Genomic DNA, 22,094 nt, shown 5'->3' on the forward strand with positions numbered 1-22,094 from the left:
TCACAGCGTTACCAAACTGAGCTTGGTTCCACACACACGCAGCAAAGTCAATTTGCTGACTCAGTGAAGGAAAGTACAGCATGTATTATTGCAAGATCCAGCCAGTAGTATGGGTGGCTCATGCACAAAAGACAAACTCCTCAGTGGTTTTCGGGGCAGGATTTTTAAAGGCAACATTTGAGGGTGAGAGCTGCAGAGTTCATGACATGCTTCTGACTGGTGGGTGGGGAGGTAACATGGTGGTGTTTTAGGAATTTCAGTCATCTGCTTTGTGGTTCCAACCAGTCTAGGTTCTTGTGCTTGCGCTCAGCATGTAGTTGTAGTCCTCCACCTGAGGGGGTAGGGTTGGAGTCTTAGTTCTCAAAGAAGAACTCAAAGATATCTGTCAAGTTGTTGTGTATATCCCTTGGGGAGAACTAGGACTCTTTCATCACTGAACTATTGGTATTGGTATGTTAACTACTTTCCCTTTGCTTCTGCATTCCCTCACTTCCCTAATTAGTAACTGCATGCACCTGCTCTTTGGAATTCAGGGAAGACCTACAAGACTAAAACCTTTTTCTGCGAACAAGAAACAGGGGACATGGAGCAGGTTTTGTACCTGGGAGTGCCTCACAGGGTCCTGCTCAGTTTCAGTAGTAAGATCTTAATAATGGGAAATTTGATGTGGCATATATGGGAATTCTCTGTACTACATTTGCAACTTTTCAGTAAATGTATTATAAAATTTAAAGTTTATGGAAAAGAAAAGGGGGGGTTGGAAAAAGATAGTTCTAGATTTGCACCCATGAGTCAATGATGTCATTAAAAATCAAAGCTCTTCCTAATTTTCCACAGTACACCCTAAGGGAGTTGGCTATTTACCTCTTAGTTTGTTTCCTCATGATCTCAAGATAGTTGCTGAAGCTCCAGGCATCACATACTCTCACATAAATGCATTCAAGACAGAAGAAAAGGGGCAGATAAAACAGGTATTTTCCTTTTATGAGGGAGAAAAATAATGTGTACTCCTATTTTCTAGATGGGAATTGGTAGATTCTCTTCTTGACCAAACTCTAGGCAGACTACATTAAGCCCTCTTCTCAGTTAGGTCTCAGCCTGGGCCTATAAAATTTACTGGCTCAACACTAATGAGTTCATCCACTCCCCTCTCCCTGCATGAAAAGACTTAAACACTAATGTAGTTTCTAATAGCTCAAGGTTGCATACCTAGGATGACCTTAGCGCCTCACCCAACCTTAATGAGCTCCAGGCTGCCAAAAGGATTTACTATTTGTTCTAGCCAACACCTGACAAATAGGTCCCTTACAACCCTTTCTTACAGCATGTACTAAAAGAGGACTTAAAATTTGTGAATTCTTTCTCTGTCCATTTAAGATATATATGTATCTCCTGTAACTCAGGACTGAGTCTTTCTCAAGGACCTGAAAACAATTCCTTTGAAATGTAATCATCAGAAAGGATAGGACCTCTGTCTCCCAGTCTCTTTGTAGCTCTGATGGGCATTTACACTTACCAGCCCTTTGTAATTTTCCCCTAACTCTATGCAGGGCCTTCCATTGCCCCTGCCTACTCCCTCAACTTCTCTTTAAAACACTCAGTCACCTCTGTACAAATCCAAGTTGAGTTCAGTTCAAGTCCATAGGGTCGTAAAGAGTCAGACTCAACTGAAGCAACTTAGCATGCATGCATGCATGCAATAATACAACACTGATTAAAATCTGTCCTTACCTCATTAGGAAATGCAAGTTGGTGCAGCCACTATGGAAAGCATGGAAAAAGCACCATATTTCACAAATTTATGCAGAGTTAAAGTTAATCTAACTATTTGGTTTATGGTCAATGACCTAGATCCAGTATTTCTGGGTTACCTTGGTGGATTTCTTCACTCCAAGGCTCTAATTGGAAGGCCCTTAGGAAATTAAAAGAGGTTAGAGTTCTCTTTAGGCCACAACTGATATTACTAGAGGGGATTCCATCACTTGGTCAGTTAATAATACCTGCTCTGACCCTGGCCATAAATATAATTTTTTCTTTTAGAGTCATGCAAGCTCAATCAGAACAACCAACTGAATCTCACTCAAAAATCATAACCTTCCTCAGTTATGGGATGGATTTATGTGGTTAACACCAAGCTATAGTCATTAAAGTTTAAAGGCTCCTTTATGTTGTGATTGTGACATTGTACTATAGCTTTGTAAAAACATTACCATTGAGGAAACTGGGTAAAGTATAAGGAATTTCTGTATTATTTCTTACTACTGTTCATGAATCTACAATCATCTCAATAAAGTTTTGTCAAAAAGCAGAGGTCTTTCCCTGATTATTTTGTTCTTTGCAACTGATTGGAAAAATTCCTTGAAGTTGTAATATAATTGGAAACTATCTAAAGCATAGCTGTTCAAAGGAAGTTTCTGCTGTGATGGAAAGCGATATCTGCACTGCCCGATACAGCAATCACTAACATATGTGACTACTCAGCACTTGAAATGTGGTTAGTGGAACTAACAGACTGAATTTTAATTGCATTATTTTGATTAAAATTACATTTAAGTAGCCACTCGGAGAAGGCGATGGCACCCTACTCCAGTACTCTTGCCTGGAAAATTCCATGGACAGAGGAGCCTGGTAGGCTGCAATCCATGGAGTCGCGAAGAGTTGGACATGACTGAAGTGACTTAGCAGCAGCAGCAGCAGCCACTACCTTCTGGCGACCATAAGAGTGTGGACAAAGAATGTTACCTACCATTTCAGTAAACAGAGGATATTGAGGCCATCAAGTCATTAGCCACTGCAGCCCACCCCAACGGTGCACCCAGAAAGGAACTCACAGCAGAGAAAAACAGGATACTAGCCCTAGATAGAGTTCAAGTGCACAGCAAAGGAATAATTTCAGTAAGCCCAAACACTTATCATACACTGAAAATTGATAAATTCATTAATTTGAAATGTTTTCTTTTCTTTAATTAGCAGTAATTGATGTTCCAGGACCTAGGTTTTTTGTGTTATTTTTGCAAAAACTCCTGTATATCCTGGCTCCTCCCTTACCTCTCCAGAACAATCCCGCAGAGGTATCTGAAGAGGCTATATCCCAGGCTTAAATCCTCAGTAAGACCACCAAATAAAATGTAATTCTCAACTTTCATGCTTACTCGCCTAGTCGTGTCCGACTCTTTGTGACCCCATAGCCTGCCAGGCTCCTCTGTCCATGAGATTCTCCAGGAAAGAATACTGGAGTGGGTTGCCATGCCCTCTGCCAAGGGATCTTCCCAACCCAGGGATGGAACCCAGGTCTCCCACATTGCAGGTGGATTCTTTCCCATCTGAGCCACCAGGCAAACCCAATATAACAATATTTGACATATTAAACCTTCCAATGAAAATATTATGCTTAATGTTAATGACTCTTAACATGCCTATATTAGTTAGATCAACAAACAAACATTAACACCAGGTATTTAATACTGAATATTTCCCAGTTCATGTGAACTTCAATTAGGTTAATTTCCCTTGCATTTAGAATTATTTGCTTTGTAAGCATTTATTTTTCTGTAGGCCAATTAGATTAGAACTCATTTACAAACCAATCATCCAAAAATATCTCAAATTTTAGTTTGTGATTTTTCTTTCAGTGGACAAGACACAGCACAGAAATGAAAATGATATTATAGCCCCCTAATTCCTCTGTTTTAAGCACTAACTGGTAAGGAAGAAAATTAATTTCCCACCACTGAACTAATTTATGAACTTTCGCATTCCCCGTTTCTTCACTTTAAAAATGTAAATAAAAAGATGAATCCTAAGGCGTTATGTTGAGTGGGAGAAAGGGCTGCAATGCCCCTTTGCACCTGTACACTTCAGGAACTGCAGACAAGTAACCTGACAACCCTGCAAAAAACACTGATTTAGTGAACACTCCTCACCGAGAGGTGAAAATCAGCCAAGGCTAAGCCAGTAGCTTTGCTTTCATATTTAGGGGAAAAACCAACACACACTTGATCTCTACCATTTTCTTCCAACTTGTTCCACAACTCGAGGTTTCCAACACTTCAGTTACAGCGATATTTTTCAAACAACAGGAAAAATAAAGTTAGTATATATGATCCATTTCTGCAAGCGCAACCGTGAACACTTGGGAGAACAGGAGGAAGTTTGAGGATCAGTTCAGCTCAGTTCAGTCGCTCAGTCATGTCAGACTCTTCGCGACCCCATGGACTGCAGCACGCCAGGCCTCTTTGTCGATCACCAACTCCCGGAGTTTACTCAAACTCATGCCCACTGAGTCGGTGATGCCATCCAACCATAAGGATGGGGCTCAGTTTTAAACTGAGCGTTTAACGTTCTCTACGTTTACACGACCAATCAGAATGATTGTCTGCTTCCAGGCTGCAAGTCGCCAGCAGGAACTTTTCAGCAGGACTGTTCTGAAAACTCGACAGAAAGCCCCTCTCTACATGCCCTTCACCGCTCCCGGTGGCAGGGGAAGCCCAGCGCGAAGGCTGGAGCCTGCGTCTGCGCCTGCGCGCTCAGCCCAGGCGCCTGGGGGTGGGTCCTGCCGGTGATCGCTCTGCGCACTGCATCTTGCTCAGACGCTCAGACGCGCGGCTCCCAGCTGAAGCCACCCGAACGCCCTGCACACCCGCCATGTCGTCCTCCACACGCGTAGCGCTGGTCACCGGGGCCAACAAGGGCATCGGCTTCGCCATCGTGCGTGACCTCTGCCGGCAGTTCCCGGGCGACGTGGTGCTGACCGCGCGGGACGAGGCGCGGGGTCGGACGGCCGTGCAGCAGCTGCAGGCGGAGGGCCTGAGCCCCCGTTTCCATCAGCTGGACATCGACGACCGCCAGAGCATCCGCGCCCTGCGCGACTTCCTGCGCAAGGAGTACGGGGGCCTCGACGTGCTGGTCAACAACGCGGGCATCGCCTTCAAGAGTAAGAAGCGGCTGGGTGCTCCAGGAGAGGCGGTCACACCCTCTGAGCATCTCGGTCCAAGAGGGACCAAATCCGTGGGGGAGTCTCTGTAGAGGGGCTTCTCCCGCCTGTGGGGTCCAGAATGACTCCCTAGAGAAGGAGAAGGGAAGGGGGACGGGGTGCGGCTAGAGGAATTGGATGCTCTCTAGCCGGAGAGAACTTCCTGTTTCTCTGGCTCAGAATCCTGGGCACCTTTCCAGGTTGTTGCACAGCCTCTTTCTGATACACAGAGGTCCCAGGTGTGCACCCTTTGTACACCGCCATGCCAGTGGTGCGTTCCTACAAAACTATACTTCATTATCAAACCGGGAAATTCACACTGGTACAATACTGATTGCATTGTGCACAAAATTCAATAGATTTTTACCTTCACTAGTTTTACACAAAATGCAAGAGATTTATCTTCTTATGGAATGTTACCACACGAGAATTCTTTATTGACTCCACTTTGCTTTTCTCCTGAAAGCTGCTGATACCACACCATTTCACATTCAAGCAGAGGTGACTATGAAAACAAACTTCTTTGGCACCAGAGATGTGTGCACAGAGCTCCTGCCTCTATTAAAACCCCAAGGTGAGTCTGATTGGAGCCCAGACTGCAGTGCTTCTGGCAAGATCTGGGCCCACCTGGCTCTGGTCTCATCCAGAGACCCCTACCACTCCTGCTCGGCCTCACTGGCCTCCACCCTTGTCTCCACCAGCTGGGTGTCCTGCACCCTGAGGTCCCTCCACACACTGCCCAGGTCCATGGTGCTGTCTGTCCACCTGCTTTTTGCACATCTGGCTCTTTCTTCTCTTTTCCATCTTAGCTTAGAAGGTTTCCTCCTCCAGGCAGCCCTTGACTTGCTCTGTGCCCATCACACGGGGAATTCCCTCAGGAGTCCTTCCCAGACCTTCTCTCCCCTGTCCCCCTCTTACTCAGGCTAGTGGAGCCTGCACTACCACCAGTTCAATAGTCCCAACACCCGCATCCCCCGCCAAAGACTCGGGATTTCTCCAAAACATCTTGGTCACCAATCCCATCATCCACCCACCAGGAACCTGGAGGTCACCCTGCCCATAAGTGGGAGGTAAGCCTGCCCACTTATTGTCATTACCAGATCCTCAAGTTGTCCAGCTGAGTTTCTCCCTAGCCATCTGCTCCATCCCAACTCTACAAACAGGCCCTCAGCTGTTGTTTCTAAACACTTGTAAACCCTCCTAAGAGACACCCTGCCCTTCTTGAATCCTTTTCTTTCTGGGCAGGCTCACTGCCCATCCGCAAAATCCTGCCAGTGTGAAGTTCAAGCCCTCAGTGTGGCTAATAGAGATCTCTAATCTCATAACTGCCCTGCGACATGCTCAGTGTTCTGGATAAAAAAGTTCATCCTCGAGGTGAAACTACTGTAATGTTTATGCTGAAGTAAGGGGCCAGGAGGGGAACCACCACCCAGTAAACACACAAAGTAAGACAAGCAGATACTTGAGGAAGGATTCAGAGTGTGCCTAGAGATTGAGTACACGTGTTTACAATTTACACTCAGCTTCTAACCTGTTTCCCTGTCCACTCCTTCTGGAAGGTGCTACTCCTTCAAAGACTTGGTTCACTAGGACCTCAGAAGACAGCTCCTAAGTGTCCCCTGATTCTCCGAAGTGATATCTTTGCTTTTTAACACACTGTCTAGGTTTGTCATAGCTTTCCTTCCAAGAAGCAATCATCTTCTGACTTCATGGCTGCATTCACCATCCACAGTGATTTCAGAGCCCAAGAAGAGGAAATCTGTCACTGCTTCCTCCTTTTCTCCTTCTATTTGCCATGAACTAATGGGACCCAATGCCATGCTCTTAGTTTTTTAAATATTGAGTGTTAAGCCGGCTTTTCACTCTCCTCCTTCACCTTCATCAAGAGGCTCTTTAGTGACACATTGCTTTCTACCATTAGAGACCATCTGCATATCTGAGGTTGCTAATATTTCTCCCACAGTCTTGATTTCCAGCTTGTTAACTCATCCAGCCCTGCATTTCACATGATGCGCTCTGAGTAAAAGTTAAATACAGTGACAATAAAGAGCCTTCTCGTACTCCTTTCTCAACCAATCCATTGTTCCGTACAGAGTGCTAACTGTCGCTTCTCCTTCCTTTCTTAATCCTGAACCAATCAGTTGTTCTATACAGGGTTCTAACTGTTGCTTCTTGACCCGCATACAGGTTTCTCAGGAGACAGGTAAGATGGTCTGGTATTCCCATCTCTTGAAGAGCTTTCCCCAGTTTGTTATGACCCACACAGTCAAAGGCTTTAGTGTAGTCAGTGAAGCAGAGGTCGATATTTTTCTGGAATTCCGTTGCTATCTCTATGATTCAGCGAATGTTGGCAGTTTGATCTCTGATTCATCTGCCTTTTCTAAACCCAGGCTGAACATCTGAAAGTTCTCAATTCACGTAATGCTGAAGTGTCACTTGGAGGATTTTAAGCTAATGGGAGATGAGTATAAAAGTCCAGTGGTTTGAACATTCCTTAGTATTCCCTTTCGTGGGAACTGGGATGAGGATTGACATTTTCCAGCCCCGTGGCCACTACTGGGTTTTCCAAGTCTGCTGACATGTTGAGTGCAGCACTTTAATAGCCTCATCTTATAGGATTTTAAGTAGATTTGCTGGAATCCCATCACCTCCACTGGCTTTATTGATTGCAGTGCTTCCTAAGGCCCACTTGACTTCACACTCCAGAATGTCTGGCTCTGAATGACAGGCTACATGATCATGGTTATCCAGGTCATTAATATCTTTTTCATATAGTGCTTCTGTGTATTCTCTCCATCTCTTACAAATCTGTTCGGCTTCTGTTAGTCTTTACCACTTCTGTCCTTTATTGTACCCATCTTTGGATGAAATGTTCCTTTGATATTTCTGATTTTCTTGAAGAGATCTCTAGTCTTACCCTTTCTGTTGTTTACCTCCATTTATTTGCATTATTCATTGAAGAAGGCCTTCTTGCCTCTCCTTGCTATCCTCTGGAACTCTGTATTCAGTTGGGTGAAACTTTCCCTTTCTCCCTTGCTTTTCGCTTCTCTTCTTTCCTCAGTTATTTGTAAAGCCTCCTCAGACAACCACTTTGCATTTCTTTTTCTTTAGGATGGTTTAGTGCACTGCCTCCAGTATAGTATTAGGGACTTCTGTCCATAATTCTTTAGGAACTCTGTTTACTAGATCTAATTGCTTGACTCTATTCATTAGCCTCACTGTATATTCATAGGGAATTGGATTTAAGTCATCGTGACCGACCTAATGGTTTTCCCCACTTTCTTTAATCAAAGCCTGAATTTTGCTACGAAGAGCTGATGGTCTGAGCCCCAGTCAGCTCCAGGTCTTGTTTTTGCTAACTGTTACAAAGAATGTAATCAATCTGATTTCGGTATTGACCAATAATTTGGTGATGTCCATGTGTAGAGTCGTCTCTTGTGCTGTGGAAAAAGGGTGTTTGCTATGACCAGTGATAGTCTCAGGGCATTCTCAGGATGCCCAACCCAAGGTTAGAGTCTTGGTCCCACAAGTGAGGACTGGGTTGGACAAGGAAGTCCTAACCTCCTAGATACACTTGCCAGGAACTGAATGAACCTCTACAACAGGTAGCTGAGGAACAGGATGACAGATGCTGATGTCGTCCCCATCTTGGGAAGATACCACAGCCCCTGGCAGGGAGGGAGCCCTGTGTGTCAGATGCACCATCCTAGAGTGAAGTTTCCATTGTTATGGTCAGAAAGGAGGAAAGGAAGGAGCAGTCATGGTTGAAATAGATTCTATCTGTTCTCACCTGAGTTATTGAAGATAGTCTGGAAAGAAAGTTTCATTTGCTGTATGTTGTCGGGAGCATTTCCAGAGACTTTAAATAGTTGAGTTTTCAAAATAATTTTCAGAAGTCATTCTGGGTAGTAGATTCACAGTCTTCCTTTGATCGTGGCTTATTTATTGAGTTTGAGTGAAATATTTCATTCCTGTAATTTTAAAAATAGATGTAGTGTAATTTTTGAAAACATCAGAATAATACTTATAGTACTTATATATCTGTTACTTGTAATAATAAAGCAAATAAAACCAATGATACATCATTTTTCTTCCCTAATGTGCTCTTTCAAGAGGTCAGTCCTGTCCCCAGTTGGGTATTCATCCTTCTCATGCTCGCCTTTCTATGTACTGATTTCTGTTGTATTTTAGGCAGAGTGGTGAACGTATCCAGCTTTGTCAGTGTCAGCGCTCTAAAGAAATGCAGCCCTGAACTGCAACAGAAGTTTCTAAGTGAGACCATCACGGAGGAGGAGCTGGTGGGGCTCATGAACAAGTTTGTGGAAGACACGAAGAACGGGGTGCACAAGGAGGAGGGCTGGCCCGATACCGCATATGGAGTGACGAAAATCGGCGTGACGGTCCTGTCCAGAATCCATGCCAGGAAACTGAGTGAGCAGAGAGGAGGGGACAAGATCCTCCTGAATGCCTGCTGCCCAGGGTGGGTGAGAACAGACATGGCAGGACCCAATGCCACCAAAAGCCCAGAAGAAGGGGCAGAGACCCCCGTGTACTTGGCCCTTTTGCCCTCAGATGCAGAGGGGCCTCACGGAGAGTTTGTTTCCGAGAAAAAAGTTGTGCAGTGGTGAGCTCCCACAGCTCCACCCATGGGTCCATTTATTTTGCTGTCCCAGACTCACCAAACAGACACTGACAAAATTATCCCTATGCCGAGAAAAAGAAAAGAGAATCAAAATATTCAGATCATGTTCTCACTAGGAGAGGGCTGCTAATTTGTAAAGAGTTTTGTGATTTCTTCTGTGATCCCAGGGGAGGAAAAGTAGGATGGATGACATGAAAATAAATAATTCTTTATAAATGTACATTTGTGCAAACTCTTAAATGGTGAATCTGCTCCATTATTCGTAATAGTTGAAGCTAGTTGGTGGGCATGTGGGTGTCTAGTATTAGTTCTACTGTTCTATTTGAAATTTTTCAGGACAAACATCTGGAACCAAAGAGTCCTGGCTCTGCCCCCTTCCTGCATGACCTTGAGTAAAAATCCAACAAGATGCTACTACCTAACACAGGGAAACCAGCTCAGTGTTACGTGGCAGCCTGGGAAGGAGGAGAGATTGGGGAGAACCGATACATGTATATGTGTGACTGAGTCCCTGTGCTGTCCACCTGAAACTGCTGTGACAATTCACAACATTGTCAGTCAGCTATGAAAGTGTTAGTCGCCCAGTCCAGTCTAGCTCTTTGGGATTCCATGGACTGTGACCCACTGGGCTCCTCTGTCCATGGGATTTCCTAGGCAAGAATACTGGAGTCAGTTACCTTTATTTTTCCATGGGAATCCTCCCAACCCAGGGATCAAACCCGGGTCTCCCTGCATTGCAGGCAGTTTGTTTACTCACCCAGCCACCAGGAAAGGCCTGTCATCCAATATAAAACAAAAAGTTTAAAGAAAAAGAGGGCTATGTCCTCCTTTTAGGCTCAGGATAGAGTACAAGGAAACAGGTGCAACCAGGAGTGGTGTTTATTAATATTATGGAACATTTGATCCCTCCTTCAGTTCAGTTCAGTCACTCAGTCGTGTCCAACTCTTTTCGACCTCATGAATTGCAGCACGCCAGGCTTCCCTGTCCATCACCAACTCCCAGAGTTTACCCAAACTCATGTCCATTGAGTTGGTGATGCCATCCAGCCATCTCATCCTCTATCGTCCCCTTCTCCTCTTGCCCCCAATCCTTTCCAGCATCAGGGTATTTTCCAATGAGTCAACTCTTCACATGAGGTGGCCAAAGTATTGGAGTTTCAGCTTCAACATCACACCTTCCAATGAACACCAGGGCTGATCTCCTTTAGGAGGGACTGGTTGGATACTCTTGCAGTCCAAGGGACTCTCAAGGGTCTTTTCCAACACCACAATTCAAAAGTATCAATTCTTCAGCACTCAGCTTTCTTCACAGTCCAACTCTCACATCCATACATGACTACTGGAAAAACCATAGCCTTGACTAGATGGACCTTTGTTGGCAAAGTAATGTCTCTGCTTTTTAGTATACTATCTGGGTTGGTCATAACTTTCCTTGCAAGGAGTAAGTGTCTTTTAATTTCAAGGCTGCAGTCACCGTCTGCAGTAATTTTGGAGCCCCCAAAAATAAAGTCTGACTCTGTTTCCACTGTTTCCCCATCTATTTCCCATGAAGTGATGGGACCAGATGCCATGATCTTAGTTCTCTGAGTTGAGCTTTAACCCAACTTTTTCACTCCTCTATCACTTTCATCAAGAGGCATTTTAGTTCTTCTTCACTTTCTGCCATAAGGGTGGTGTTATCTGGATATCTGAGGTTATTGATATTCTCCCGGCAATCTTGATTCCGGCTTGTGCTACTTCCAGCCCAGCGTTTCTCATGATGTACTCTGCATATAAGTTAATAAGCAGGGTGACAATATACAGCCTTGACGTACTCCTTTTCCTATTTGGAACCAGTCTGTTGTTCCATGTCCAGTTCTAACTGTTGCTTCCTGACCTGCATACAGGTTTCTCAAGAGGCAGGTCAGGTGGTCTGGTATTCCCATCTCTTTCAGAATTTTCCACAGTTTATTGTGATCCACACAGTCAAAGGCTTTGGCATAGTCAATAAAGCAGAAATAGATGTTTTTCTGGAACTCTCTTGCTTTTTCGATGATCCAGCAGATGTTGGCAATTTGATCTCTGGTTCCTCTGCCTTTTCTAAATCCAACTTGAACATCTGGAAGTTCACTGTTCATGTATTACTGAAGACTGGCTTGGAGAGTTTTGAGCATTACTTTATTAGCATGTGACATGAGTGCAATTGTGCGGTAGTTTGAGCATTCTTTGGCATTGCCTTTCTTTGGGATTGGAACGAAAACTGACCTTTTCCAGTCCTGTGGCCACTGCTGAGTTTTCCCAATTTGCTGGCATATCGAGTGCAGCACTTTCACAGCATCATCTTTCAGGATTGGAAATAGCTCAACTGGAATTCCATCACCTCCACTAGCTTTGTTCATAGTGATGCTTTCTAAGGCCCACTTGACTTCACATTCCAGGATGTCTGGCTCTAGGTGAGTGATCACACCATCGTGATTATCTGGGTCATGAAGATCTTTTTTGTACAGTTCTTCTGTGTATTCTTGCCACCTCTTCTTAGTATCTTCTGCTTCTGTTAGGTCCATACCATTTCTGTCTTTATCAAGCCCATCTTTGCATGAAATGTTCCCTTGGTATCTCTAATTTTCTTGAAGAGATCTCTAGTCTTTCCCATTTTGTTGTTATCCTCTATTTCTTTGCATTGATCGCTGAAGAAGGCTTTCTTATCTCTACTTGCTATTCTTTGGTATTCTGCATTCAAATGGGAATGTCTTTCCTTTTCTCCTTTGCTTTTCCCTTCTCTTCTTTTCACAGCTGTCTGTAAGGCCTCCTCAGACAGCCATTTTGCTTTTATGCATTTCTTTATGAGGGAGAAGGCTGGGCCTCCTTCTCAACTAGTCACTGCACTGGAGACCAGGACACAGTTCTTTGCCTTCTGGGACTGTGACAGGTCTCCACATCCCACACTGTTCCACCCCGTCGGACTCCAGCCTTGTCAGCTCTACTCCAAAGGGCCCTGCACACTCGCCATGTCCTCCACCCACGTAGCGCTGGTCACAGGGGCCAACAAGGGCCTCGATTTTGCCATCGTGCGTGACCTGTGCCGGCGGTTCCCGGGGGATGTGGTGCTCACGGCGTGGGACGAGGCGTGGGATCTGGCGGCGGTGCAGCAGCTGCAGGCCGAGGGCCTGAGCCCCCGTTTCCACCAGCTGGACATCACTAACCGGCAGAGCATCCGCGCCCTGCGCGACTTCCTGCACAAGGAGTACGGAGGGCGGGGGGGGGGGGGGGGGGGGCGGGCCTCAGCGTGCTGGTCAACAACGCGGGCATCGCCTTCCAGCGTAAGTGAATGGGAGCTGGGGGGTTACAGCCACTGTGAGGGGAGCCAGCCAGGGCGGGGTTGGCCTACTGCCTGCACCTCCGCTGTGGGATCTAGAACCCTCTCGCTAGGGACGGAGGACAGGCCAGAGGTCACAGGGAGAACAGGTCCTCCGACGTTACAAGCTTTTCCAGCAAGACGGCCTTGCAATAGCTTTGACCAGGTTAAAGGACAATACCCATATTATCGCACCTTCGATTTCACTGAACTTTGGATGACTTGGGTGAATTTTTAACTTGTGAAACCAATTTAAAATTGCAGAGTGGTACACAGGAGGTCATATGGGCTTCTGTCACTCAGCCTCCCCTGATGATGCCATCTTACGTAAGTATATAGCATTATCAAACCACAAAATACCCATTGGTGCAATTCCGTTCCCTAAAACCAAACATTACTAGATGAAAACAGATTTCACAGAAAAAAAATACTGTCTCAAGTAAGCATTTTTACCATATGCCTTGTGATTATTAGCCCTATTCTTTTTCTATCCTAAAAGTTGGTGATCCCACACCGATTGCAATTCAGGCAGAAGTGACCATGAAAACAAATTTCCTTGGTGCTTGAGATGTCTGCACAAGGCTCCTGCCTCTAATAAAAAGCCGAGGTGAGTCTGATTCAGCCCAAACTGCAGGGTTTCTGGCAAGATCTGAGCCCACCTGCATCTGGTCTCGTCTCCGGACCTCCACCTGTGTGTTCGCTCGGCAGGATGCCCTGTGGCCTCTGGTCCCTCTACACACTGCCCGGGTCATTGGTGCTCTCTGTCCATGTGCACTTTGCACACTTGGCTCTGTCTTCTCTTTCCCATCTTAGTTCAAAGGTCTCCTCCAAGAGGCCCTTCACGTGCTCCATGCCCATCACAGGGGGTGTCCTCTCAGGAGTCTTTCCCAGACCTTCTCTTCCCTGTGCCCATCTCCGAGTGACCTGATTTGGGTGTGTGGTGCTCATACCACCACATTCATTAGACCCCTGAAGACTTTTCTGTTTCCGGTCACCAGGGTGTTTCTTCCTATGGTACTGACATGGTGTATTACCAATACTGGTTTCTAGATGCTAAACCAAGTATACAGACTTCAGTCTTTAAGGTTCAGGAACTCCCCAGACCATCCTCAAGTTCAATAATTCACTGTATGGATCAAGAACTCGGCAAAAAGCTATTATATTCAAAAGGACATGGTTTTAGAAAAGTGGACAGTTACTCCATTCGACAGTGGTAAAGGTCTCATGACCCAGGGTCTAAGAAAGCCCAGTATGGAGCTGTGACTTGACGTCTCCCCGCAGGTCCTGGGGACAGCATGTATTTCTCCCCCAAACAGCCAGTGTCAGACACAAGGGGTATTACCTACCAGTGGGCTGACCCCAGCCTTGATGTCCAGGGTTCTTGGTGAAGGGTGGTCATGCAGGCATGGCCCACTGCCCTGCTCTCCTGCCCCTCCAGAGGTCAAGCTGATACCAGGTAGGCGAAGGACCCCACCACACTTACACGTGAACATGCGTTAGGTAACCTGACCCTCGAACAACTAATTGAGGAACGTCTTCTCAGGCAGGCCATTCAGGCTTAAATATTATCTTCCAGATGTCCTGGAATAGGGCTGAAGCTTCCTCTGGCCAAGCTTAGCTCCTTACTTATACAGACCACCCTCTGGACCTTGACTAAGGCTCCCTTACATCAAAAGGATCATTGAGCACCTAAATTTAGCATAGAATTTATTTAACAGATACAGAAAGGGTACAGAAATAACCTCTCTCATCAGGAGCAGCCAGAGTGGGGCTGGAATAGTTTAGAGGAACAGATATTCCAGCTTCTAAAGCCACTACTTCCATTTTCATGTGTTTCTATTGATACTAATCTGTTTTTAATTTTTATCAGAAGATAGTTGCTTTGAAATATTGTGCTGGTTTCTGCCATATATCAACATGAAGCAGCCACTGGTAAACATATGTACCCTCCCTCCTGAACCCGTTCCCACCTCCCACCCCATGCACCCCTCTAGGTTGTCACAGAGCACTGGATTGATCTCCCTGAGTCAGACAGCAAATTCTGCCTGGCTACCTGTTTTACATATGGCAATGTGTATGTTTCTGTCATACTATCTCAATTCCTCCCACCCTCTCCTTCCCCCACTGGGTTCACAAGTCTCTTCTATGTCTGTGTCTCCACTGCTACCCTGCAAATAGGTTCATCAGTGCCATCTTTCTCCTTTCCATACACCTGCATTAATATACAATATTCATCTTTCTCTTTCTGACTTACTTCACTCTGTATAGTAGGCTCTCGGTTCATCCACCTTATTGATACAAACTTGAGTCTTACCTTGATCAACTGCTAAGTGTACCTTCAGTTCAGTTCAGTTAATCAATCGTGCCCGACTCTTTGCCACCCCATGGACTGCAGCAAGCCTGGCCTCCCTGTCCATCACCAACTACCAGAATTTACTCAAACTCATGCCGATTGAGTCGGTGCTGCCATGCAATCATGAGATGGGGCTGTTTAAACGTAGAGAACAAGACCAATCAGAATGTTTATCTGCTTCCAGGCTGCAGGTCGCCAGCAGCAACTTTTCAGCAGGACTGTTCTGAAAACTCAGCAGGTCGCCCCTCTCTACAGGCCCTGCACCGCTCGGGGTACCGGGGGGGGGGGGGGGGGGGGGAGCCCAGCCCCCAGGGGCGGAGCCTGCGTATACGCCTGCGCGCTTAGCCCAGGCGCCACGGTGGGATTCCTGCCAGTGATCGCTCCCAGCGCTCGTCTCGCTCAGACGCCGAGACGCGCGGCTCCCTACTGAAGGCACCCCAACTCCCTGAACATCGGCCATGTCGTCCCTCACCCGCGTAGCGCTGGTCACCGGGGCCAACAAGGGCATCGGCTTCGCCATCGTGCGTGACCTCTGCCGGCAGTTCCAGGGGGACGTGGTGCTCACGGCACCGGACGAGGCGCTGGGTCGGGCAGCAGTGCAGCAGCTGCAGGCGGAGGGCCTGAGCCCCCGTTTCCATCAGCTGGACATCGACGACCGCCAGAGCATCCGCGCCCTGCGCGACTTCCTGCGCAAGGAGTACGGGGGCCTCGACGTGCTGGTCAACAACGCGGGCATCGCCTTCAAGAGTAAGAAGCGGCTGGGTGCTCCAGGAGAGGCGGTCACACCCTCTGAGCATCTCGATCCAAGAGGGACCAAATCTGTCGAGGAGTCGCTGTAGAGGGGCTTCTCCCGCCTGTGGGGTCCAGAATGACTCCCTAGAGAAGGAGAAGGGAAGGGGGACGGGGTGCGGCTAGAGGAATTGCGAGGAATTGGACGCTCCCTAGCCAGAGAGAACTTTCTGTTTCTCTGGCTCAGAATCCTGGGCACCTTTCCAGGTTGTTGCACAGCCCCTTTCTGATACACAGAGGTCCCATGTGTGTACCCTTTGTACACCGCCGTGCCAGTGGTGCGTTCTTACAAAACTATACTTCATTATCAAACCGGGAAATTCACACTGGTACAATACTGATTGCATTGTGCACAAAATTCAGTAGATTTTTACCTTCACTAGTTTTACACAAAATGCAAGAGATTTATCTTCTTATGGAATGTTACCACACAAGAACTGTTGATTGACTCCACTTTGCTTTTCTCCTGAAAGCTGATGATACCACACCATTTCACATTCAAGCAGAGGTGACTATGAAAACAAACTTCTTTGGCACCAGAGATGTGTGCACAGAGCTCCTGCCTCTATTAAAACCCCAAGGTGAGTCTGATTGGAGCCCAGACTGCAGTGCTTCTGGCAAGATCTGGGCCCACCTGGCTCTGGTCTCATCCGGAGACCCCTACCACTCCTGCTCAGCCTCACTGGCCTCCACCCTTGTCTCCACCAGCTGGGTGTCCTGCACCCTGAGGTCCCTCCACACACTGCCCAGGTCCATGGTGCTGTCTGTCCACCTGCTTTTTGCACATCTGGCTCTTTCTTCTCTTTTCCATCTTAGCTTAGAAGGTTTCCTCCTCCAGGCAGCCCTTGACTTGCTCTGTGCCCATCACACGGGGAATTCCCTCAGGAGTCCTTCCCAGACCTTCTCTCCCCTGTCCCCCTCTTACTCAGGCTAGTGGAGCCTGCACCACCACCAGTTCAATAGTCCCAACACCCGCATCCCCCACCAAAGACTCGGGATTTCTCCAAAACATCTTGGTCACCAATCCCATCATGCACCCACCAGGAACCTGGAGGTCACCCTGCCCATAAGTGGGAGGTAAGCCTGCCCACTTATTGTCATTACCAGATCCTCAAGTTGTCCAGCTGAGTTTCTCCCCAGCCGTCTGCTCCATCCCAGCTCTACAAACAGGCCCTCAGCTCTTGTTTCTAAAAACTTGTAAACCCTCCTAGGAGACACCCTGCCCTTCTTGAATCCTTTTCTTTCTGGGCAGGCTCACTGCCCCTCCACAAAATCCTGCAAGTGTGAAGTTCAAGCCCTCAGTGTGGCTAATAGAGATCTCTAATCTCATAACTGCCCTGCGACGTGCTCAGTGTTCTGGACAAAAAAGCTCATTCCTCGAGGTGAAACTACTGTAATGTTTACGGTGAAGTAAGGGGCCAGGAGGGGAACCACCACCCAGTAAACACACAAAGTAAGACAAGCAGATACTTGAGGAAGGATTCAGAGTGTGCCTAGAGATTGAGTACACGTGTTTACAATTTACACTCAGCTTCTAACCTGTTTCCCTGTCCACTCCTTCTGGAAGGTGCTACTCCTTCAAAGACTTGGTTCACTAGGACCTCAGAAGACAGCTCCTAAGTGTCCCCTGATTCTCCGAAGTGATATCTTTGCTTTTTAACACACTGTCTAGGTTTGTCATAGCTTTCCTTCCAAGAAGCAATCATCTTCTGATTTCATGGCTGCATTCACCATCCACAGTGATTTCAGAGCCCAAGAAGAGGAAATCTGTCACTGCTTCCTCCTTTTCCCCTTCTCTTTGCCATGAACTAATGGGACCCGATGCCATGCTCTTAGTTTTTTAAATATTGAATGTTAAGCCGTCTTTTGTACTCTCCTCCTTTACGCTCATCAAGAGGCTCTTTAGTTACACATCGCTTTCTACCATTAGAGACCATCTGCATATCTGAGGTTGCTAACATTTCTCCCACAGTCTTGATTTCCAGCTTGTTAACTTGCCCAACCTGGCATTTCACATGATACGCTCTGAGTAAAAGTTAAATACGGTGACAATAAAGAGCCTTCTCATACTCCTTTCGAACCAATCCATTGTTCCGTACAGGGTTCTAACTGTTGCTTCTTGACCAGCATATAGGTTTCAGGTAAGAAGGTCTGGTATTCCTATCTCTTTAAGAGCTTTCCAAAGTTCATTATGACCCACACAGTCAAAGACTTTAGTGTAGTCAGTGAAGCAGAGGTAAATATTCTTCTGGAATTCTCTTACTTTCTTTATGATCCAGCAAATGTTGGCAATTTGATCTCTGGTTCATCTGTCTTTTCTAAACCCAAATTGAACATCTGAAAGTTCTCGATTCACGTGATGTGGAAGTGTCACTTGAGGATTTTGAGCATAATGGGAGATCAGTATAATTGTCCAGTGGTTTTACAAAGTTAGAATACTACCTTTCTTTAGTGTTCTCCTTCTTGGGAACTGGATGAGGATTCACCTTTTCCAATCCTGTGGCCACTGCTTGGTTTTCCAAATCTGCTGACATGTTGAGTGCAGCACTTTAATAGCCTCACCTTTAAGATTTTAAATAGTTTTGCTGGAATCCCATCACCTCCACTAGCTTTACTGATCACAGTGCTTCCTAAGGGCCACTTCACTTCACACTCCAGAATGTCTGGCTCTGAATGAGAGACTACACCATCATGGTTATCCAGGTCATTAATATCTTTTCCATATAGTTCTCCTGTGTATTCTCTCCATCTCTTCTAAATCTCTTCTGCTTCTGTTAGTCTTTACCACTTCTGTCGTTTATTGTTCCCATCTTTGGATGAAATGTTCCTTTGATATTTCTGATTTTCCTGAAGAGATCTCTAGTCTTACCCTTTCTGTTGTTTTCCTCTATTTCTTTGCATTATTCATTGAAGAAGGCCTTCTTGTCTCTCCTTGCTATCCGCTGGAACTCTGCACTCAGGTGGCTGAACCTTTCCCTTTCTCCCTTGCTTTTCGCTTCTCTTCTTTCCTCAGTTATTTGTAAAGCCTCCTCAGAGAACCACTTTGCCTTCTTGCATTTCTTTTTCTTTAGGATGGTTTTGTTTACTGCCTCCTGTATAGTATTACGGACTTGTGTCCATAGTTCTTCAGGCACTCTGTTTACTAGATCTAATCGCTTGAATCTATTCATTACCTGCACTGTATATTCATAGTGAATTGGATTTAAGTTGTGGCTGACTGGCCTAATGGTTTTCCCCACTTTCTTTAATCAAAGCCTGAATTTTGCTATGAAGAGCTGATGGTCTGAGCCTCAGTCAGCTCCAGGTCTTGTTTTTGCTGACTGTATACAGCTTCTCCGTTTTCGGCTACAAAGAATGTAATCAAGCTGACTTCGGTATTGACCAATCATATGGTGATGTCCATGTGTAGTGTCGTCTCTTGTGCTGTTGAAAAAGGGTGTTTGCTATGACCAGTGATAGTCTCAGGGCATTCTCAGGATGCCCAGCCCAAGGTTAGAGCCTGGTCCCACTAGTGAGGGCTGGGTTGGAGAAGGAAGTCCTAAGCTCCTAGATACACTTGCCAGGAACTGAACTTCTGCAGCAGGTAGCTGAGGAACAGGATGAGAAACGCTGATGTCGTCCCCATCTTGGGAAGATACCACAGCCCCTGGCAGGGAGGGAGCCCTGTGTCTCAGATGCACCATCCTAGAGTGAAGTTTCAACCCACTCCAATGTCTTGCCTGGAAAATCTCATGGGCGGTGGAGCCTGGGAAGCTGCAGTCCATGGGGTTGCCAAGAGGGGGACACAACTGAGCGTCTTCACTTTCACTTTTCACTTTCATGCACTGGAGAAGGAAATGGCAACCCACTCCAGTGCTGTTGCCTGGAGAATCGCAGGGACTGGGAGTGCCTCGGGGGCTGCTGTCTACGGGGTTGCACAGAGTCAGATGCGACTCATACGACTTAGCACCAGCAGCAGCAGAGTGAAGTTTCCATTGTTATGGTCAGAAAGGAGGAAAGGAAGGAGCAGTCATGGTTGAAATAGATTCTCTCTGTTCTCACCTGAATTCTTGGAGATAGTCTGGGAAAGAAAGTTTCATTTGCTGTACGCCCTTAGGACCATTTCCTAAGGGCAGAGACTTTAAATAGTTGAGTTTTGAAAATACTTTTCACAAGTCATTCTGGGTAGTAGATTCACAGATTTCTTCCTTTGGTCATGACTTATTTATTGAGTTTGAGTGAAAAATTTCATTCCTGTAATTTCTAAAATAATTAGATGTAGCTCAATTTTTAAAAACATTAGAAATAACACATTGTTACTTATACTAATAAAACAGATAAAACCCATTGAGGAACCCCCTCCCAAAATACATTCTCTTCCTTCTCTAATATCCTCTTTCAAGAGGCCAGTCCTGTCCCCAGTTGGGTATTCATCCTTCTCGTGCTCGCCTTTCTATGTACTGATTTGTGTTGTATTTTAGGCAGAGTGGTGAATGTATCCAGCATTGTCAGTGTCAACGCTCTAAAGAAATGCAGCCCTGAACTGCAACAGAAGTTTCGAAGTGAGACCATCACGGAGGAGGAGCTGGTGGGGCTCATGAACAAGTTTGTGGAAGACACGAAGAACGGGGTGCACAAGGAGGAGGGCTGGCCCGATACCGCATATGGAGTGACGAAAATCGGCGTGACGGTCCTGTCCAGAATCCATGCCAGGAAACTGAGTGAGCAGAGAGGAGGGGACAAGATCCTCCTGAATGCCTGCTGCCCAGGGTGGGTGAGAACCGACATGGGGGGACCCAAAGGCCTCAAAAGCCCAGAAGAAGGGGCAGAGACCCCCGTGTACTTGGCCCTTCTGCCTTCAGATGCCGAGGGGCCTCACGGACAGTTTGTCCGTGATAAAAAACTCGTGGAATGGTGAGCTCACTCACAGCTCCACCCATAGGTCCGTTTATCTTGCTGTCCCAGATTCACCAAACAGACACTGACAAAATTATCCCTATGCAGAGAAAAAGAAAAAAGAATCAAAATATTCAGTTCATGTTCTCACTAGGAGAGGGCTGCTAATATTGTAACGAGTTTTGTGATTTCTTCTGTGATCCCAGGGGAGGAAAAGTAGGATGAATGACAAATAATAAAAATAAATAATTTTTTATCAATGTACATTTGTGCAAACTCTTAAATGGTGAATCTGCTCCATTATTCGTAATAGTTGAAGCTAGTTTGATGGACATGTGGGTGTCTAGTATTAGTTCTACTTTTGTATTTAAATTTTTGTAGGACAAATATCTGGAACCAGAGAGTCCTGGCTCTGCCGCCTTCCTGCATGACCTTGAGCAAAAATCCAACAAGATGCTACTACCTAACACAGGGAAACCAGCTCAGAGTTATGTGGCAGCCTGGGAGGGAGGGGAGATTGGGGAGAACCGATACGTGTGTATGTGTGGCTAAGTCCCTGTGCTGTCCACCTGAAACTGCTGTGACAATTCACAACATTGTCAATCAGCTATGACAGTGTTAGTCGCCCAGTCCTGTCTAGCTCTTTGCGATTCCACGAACTGTGGCCCACCGGACTCCTCTGTCCATGGGATTTCCCAGGCAAGAATACTGGAGAGGGTTGCCATTTATTTCTCCAAGGGATCCTCCCGAACCAGGGATCAAACCCGCGTCTCCCCGCTTTGCAGGCAGATTCTTTACCATCTGAGCCACCAGGGAACCCCTATGTTCCAAAATAAAATAAAAAGTTTAAAGAAAATGAGGGTTGTGTCCTCTTTTTTTCCACTCAGGACACTACCAGAAATGAGGTGGAGCCCGGCATGGTGTTTATTAACCTTATGGAACATTTGATCCCTCCCTAAGGGGGGAGAAGAAGGCACGACCTCCTCCTTCTCAACGAGTCACTACACTGGAGCCCAGGACACAGTTCTTTGCCTTCTGGGACTGTGATGGGTCTCCATGTCCCACACCACCCCACCCCATCGGGCTCCAGCATTGTCAACTCTACTCCAAAGGGCCCTGCACACTGGCC

At 46.3% G+C, this 22,094-nt stretch overlaps 2 protein-coding genes, 1 long non-coding RNA gene and 1 pseudogene across 3 annotated transcripts; 3 read left to right on the forward strand and 1 right to left on the reverse strand.

The window, feature by feature from the left end:
• Nucleotides 1–4,560: 4,560 nt before the first annotated feature.
• Nucleotides 4,561–9,832, forward strand: LOC145539288 (carbonyl reductase [NADPH] 1). Its single transcript, XM_081573046.1, has 3 exons — nt 4,561–4,933; nt 5,439–5,546; nt 9,164–9,832. The coding sequence occupies exons 1-3, from the start codon at nt 4,645–4,647 to the stop codon at nt 9,598–9,600; spliced, it is 834 nt and encodes a 277-aa protein (XP_081429172.1). The 5' UTR covers nt 4,561–4,644; the 3' UTR covers nt 9,601–9,832.
• LOC145539292 (uncharacterized) lies at nt 5,384–16,275 on the reverse strand. Its single transcript, XR_014077695.1, has 2 exons — nt 15,774–16,275; nt 5,384–8,943 (listed from the first exon to the last, which is right to left on the reverse strand). It is a non-coding gene; the product is annotated as an uncharacterized LOC145539292 (long non-coding RNA).
• On the forward strand, nt 12,602–14,336 carry LOC145538376 (carbonyl reductase [NADPH] 1-like; annotated as a pseudogene).
• Nucleotides 15,654–21,229, forward strand: LOC145539289 (carbonyl reductase [NADPH] 1-like). Its single transcript, XM_081573047.1, has 3 exons — nt 15,654–16,048; nt 16,564–16,671; nt 20,551–21,229. The coding sequence occupies exons 1-3, from the start codon at nt 15,760–15,762 to the stop codon at nt 20,985–20,987; spliced, it is 834 nt and encodes a 277-aa protein (XP_081429173.1). The 5' UTR covers nt 15,654–15,759; the 3' UTR covers nt 20,988–21,229.
• Nucleotides 21,230–22,094: the final 865 nt, after the last annotated feature.

This window comes from Giraffa tippelskirchi, chromosome 2 (genome assembly GCF_054371585.1).
Source record: "Giraffa tippelskirchi isolate mGirTip1 chromosome 2, T2T-mGirTip1v1.2.pri, whole genome shotgun sequence".
Lineage (NCBI taxonomy): Eukaryota > Metazoa > Chordata > Mammalia > Artiodactyla > Giraffidae > Giraffa > Giraffa tippelskirchi.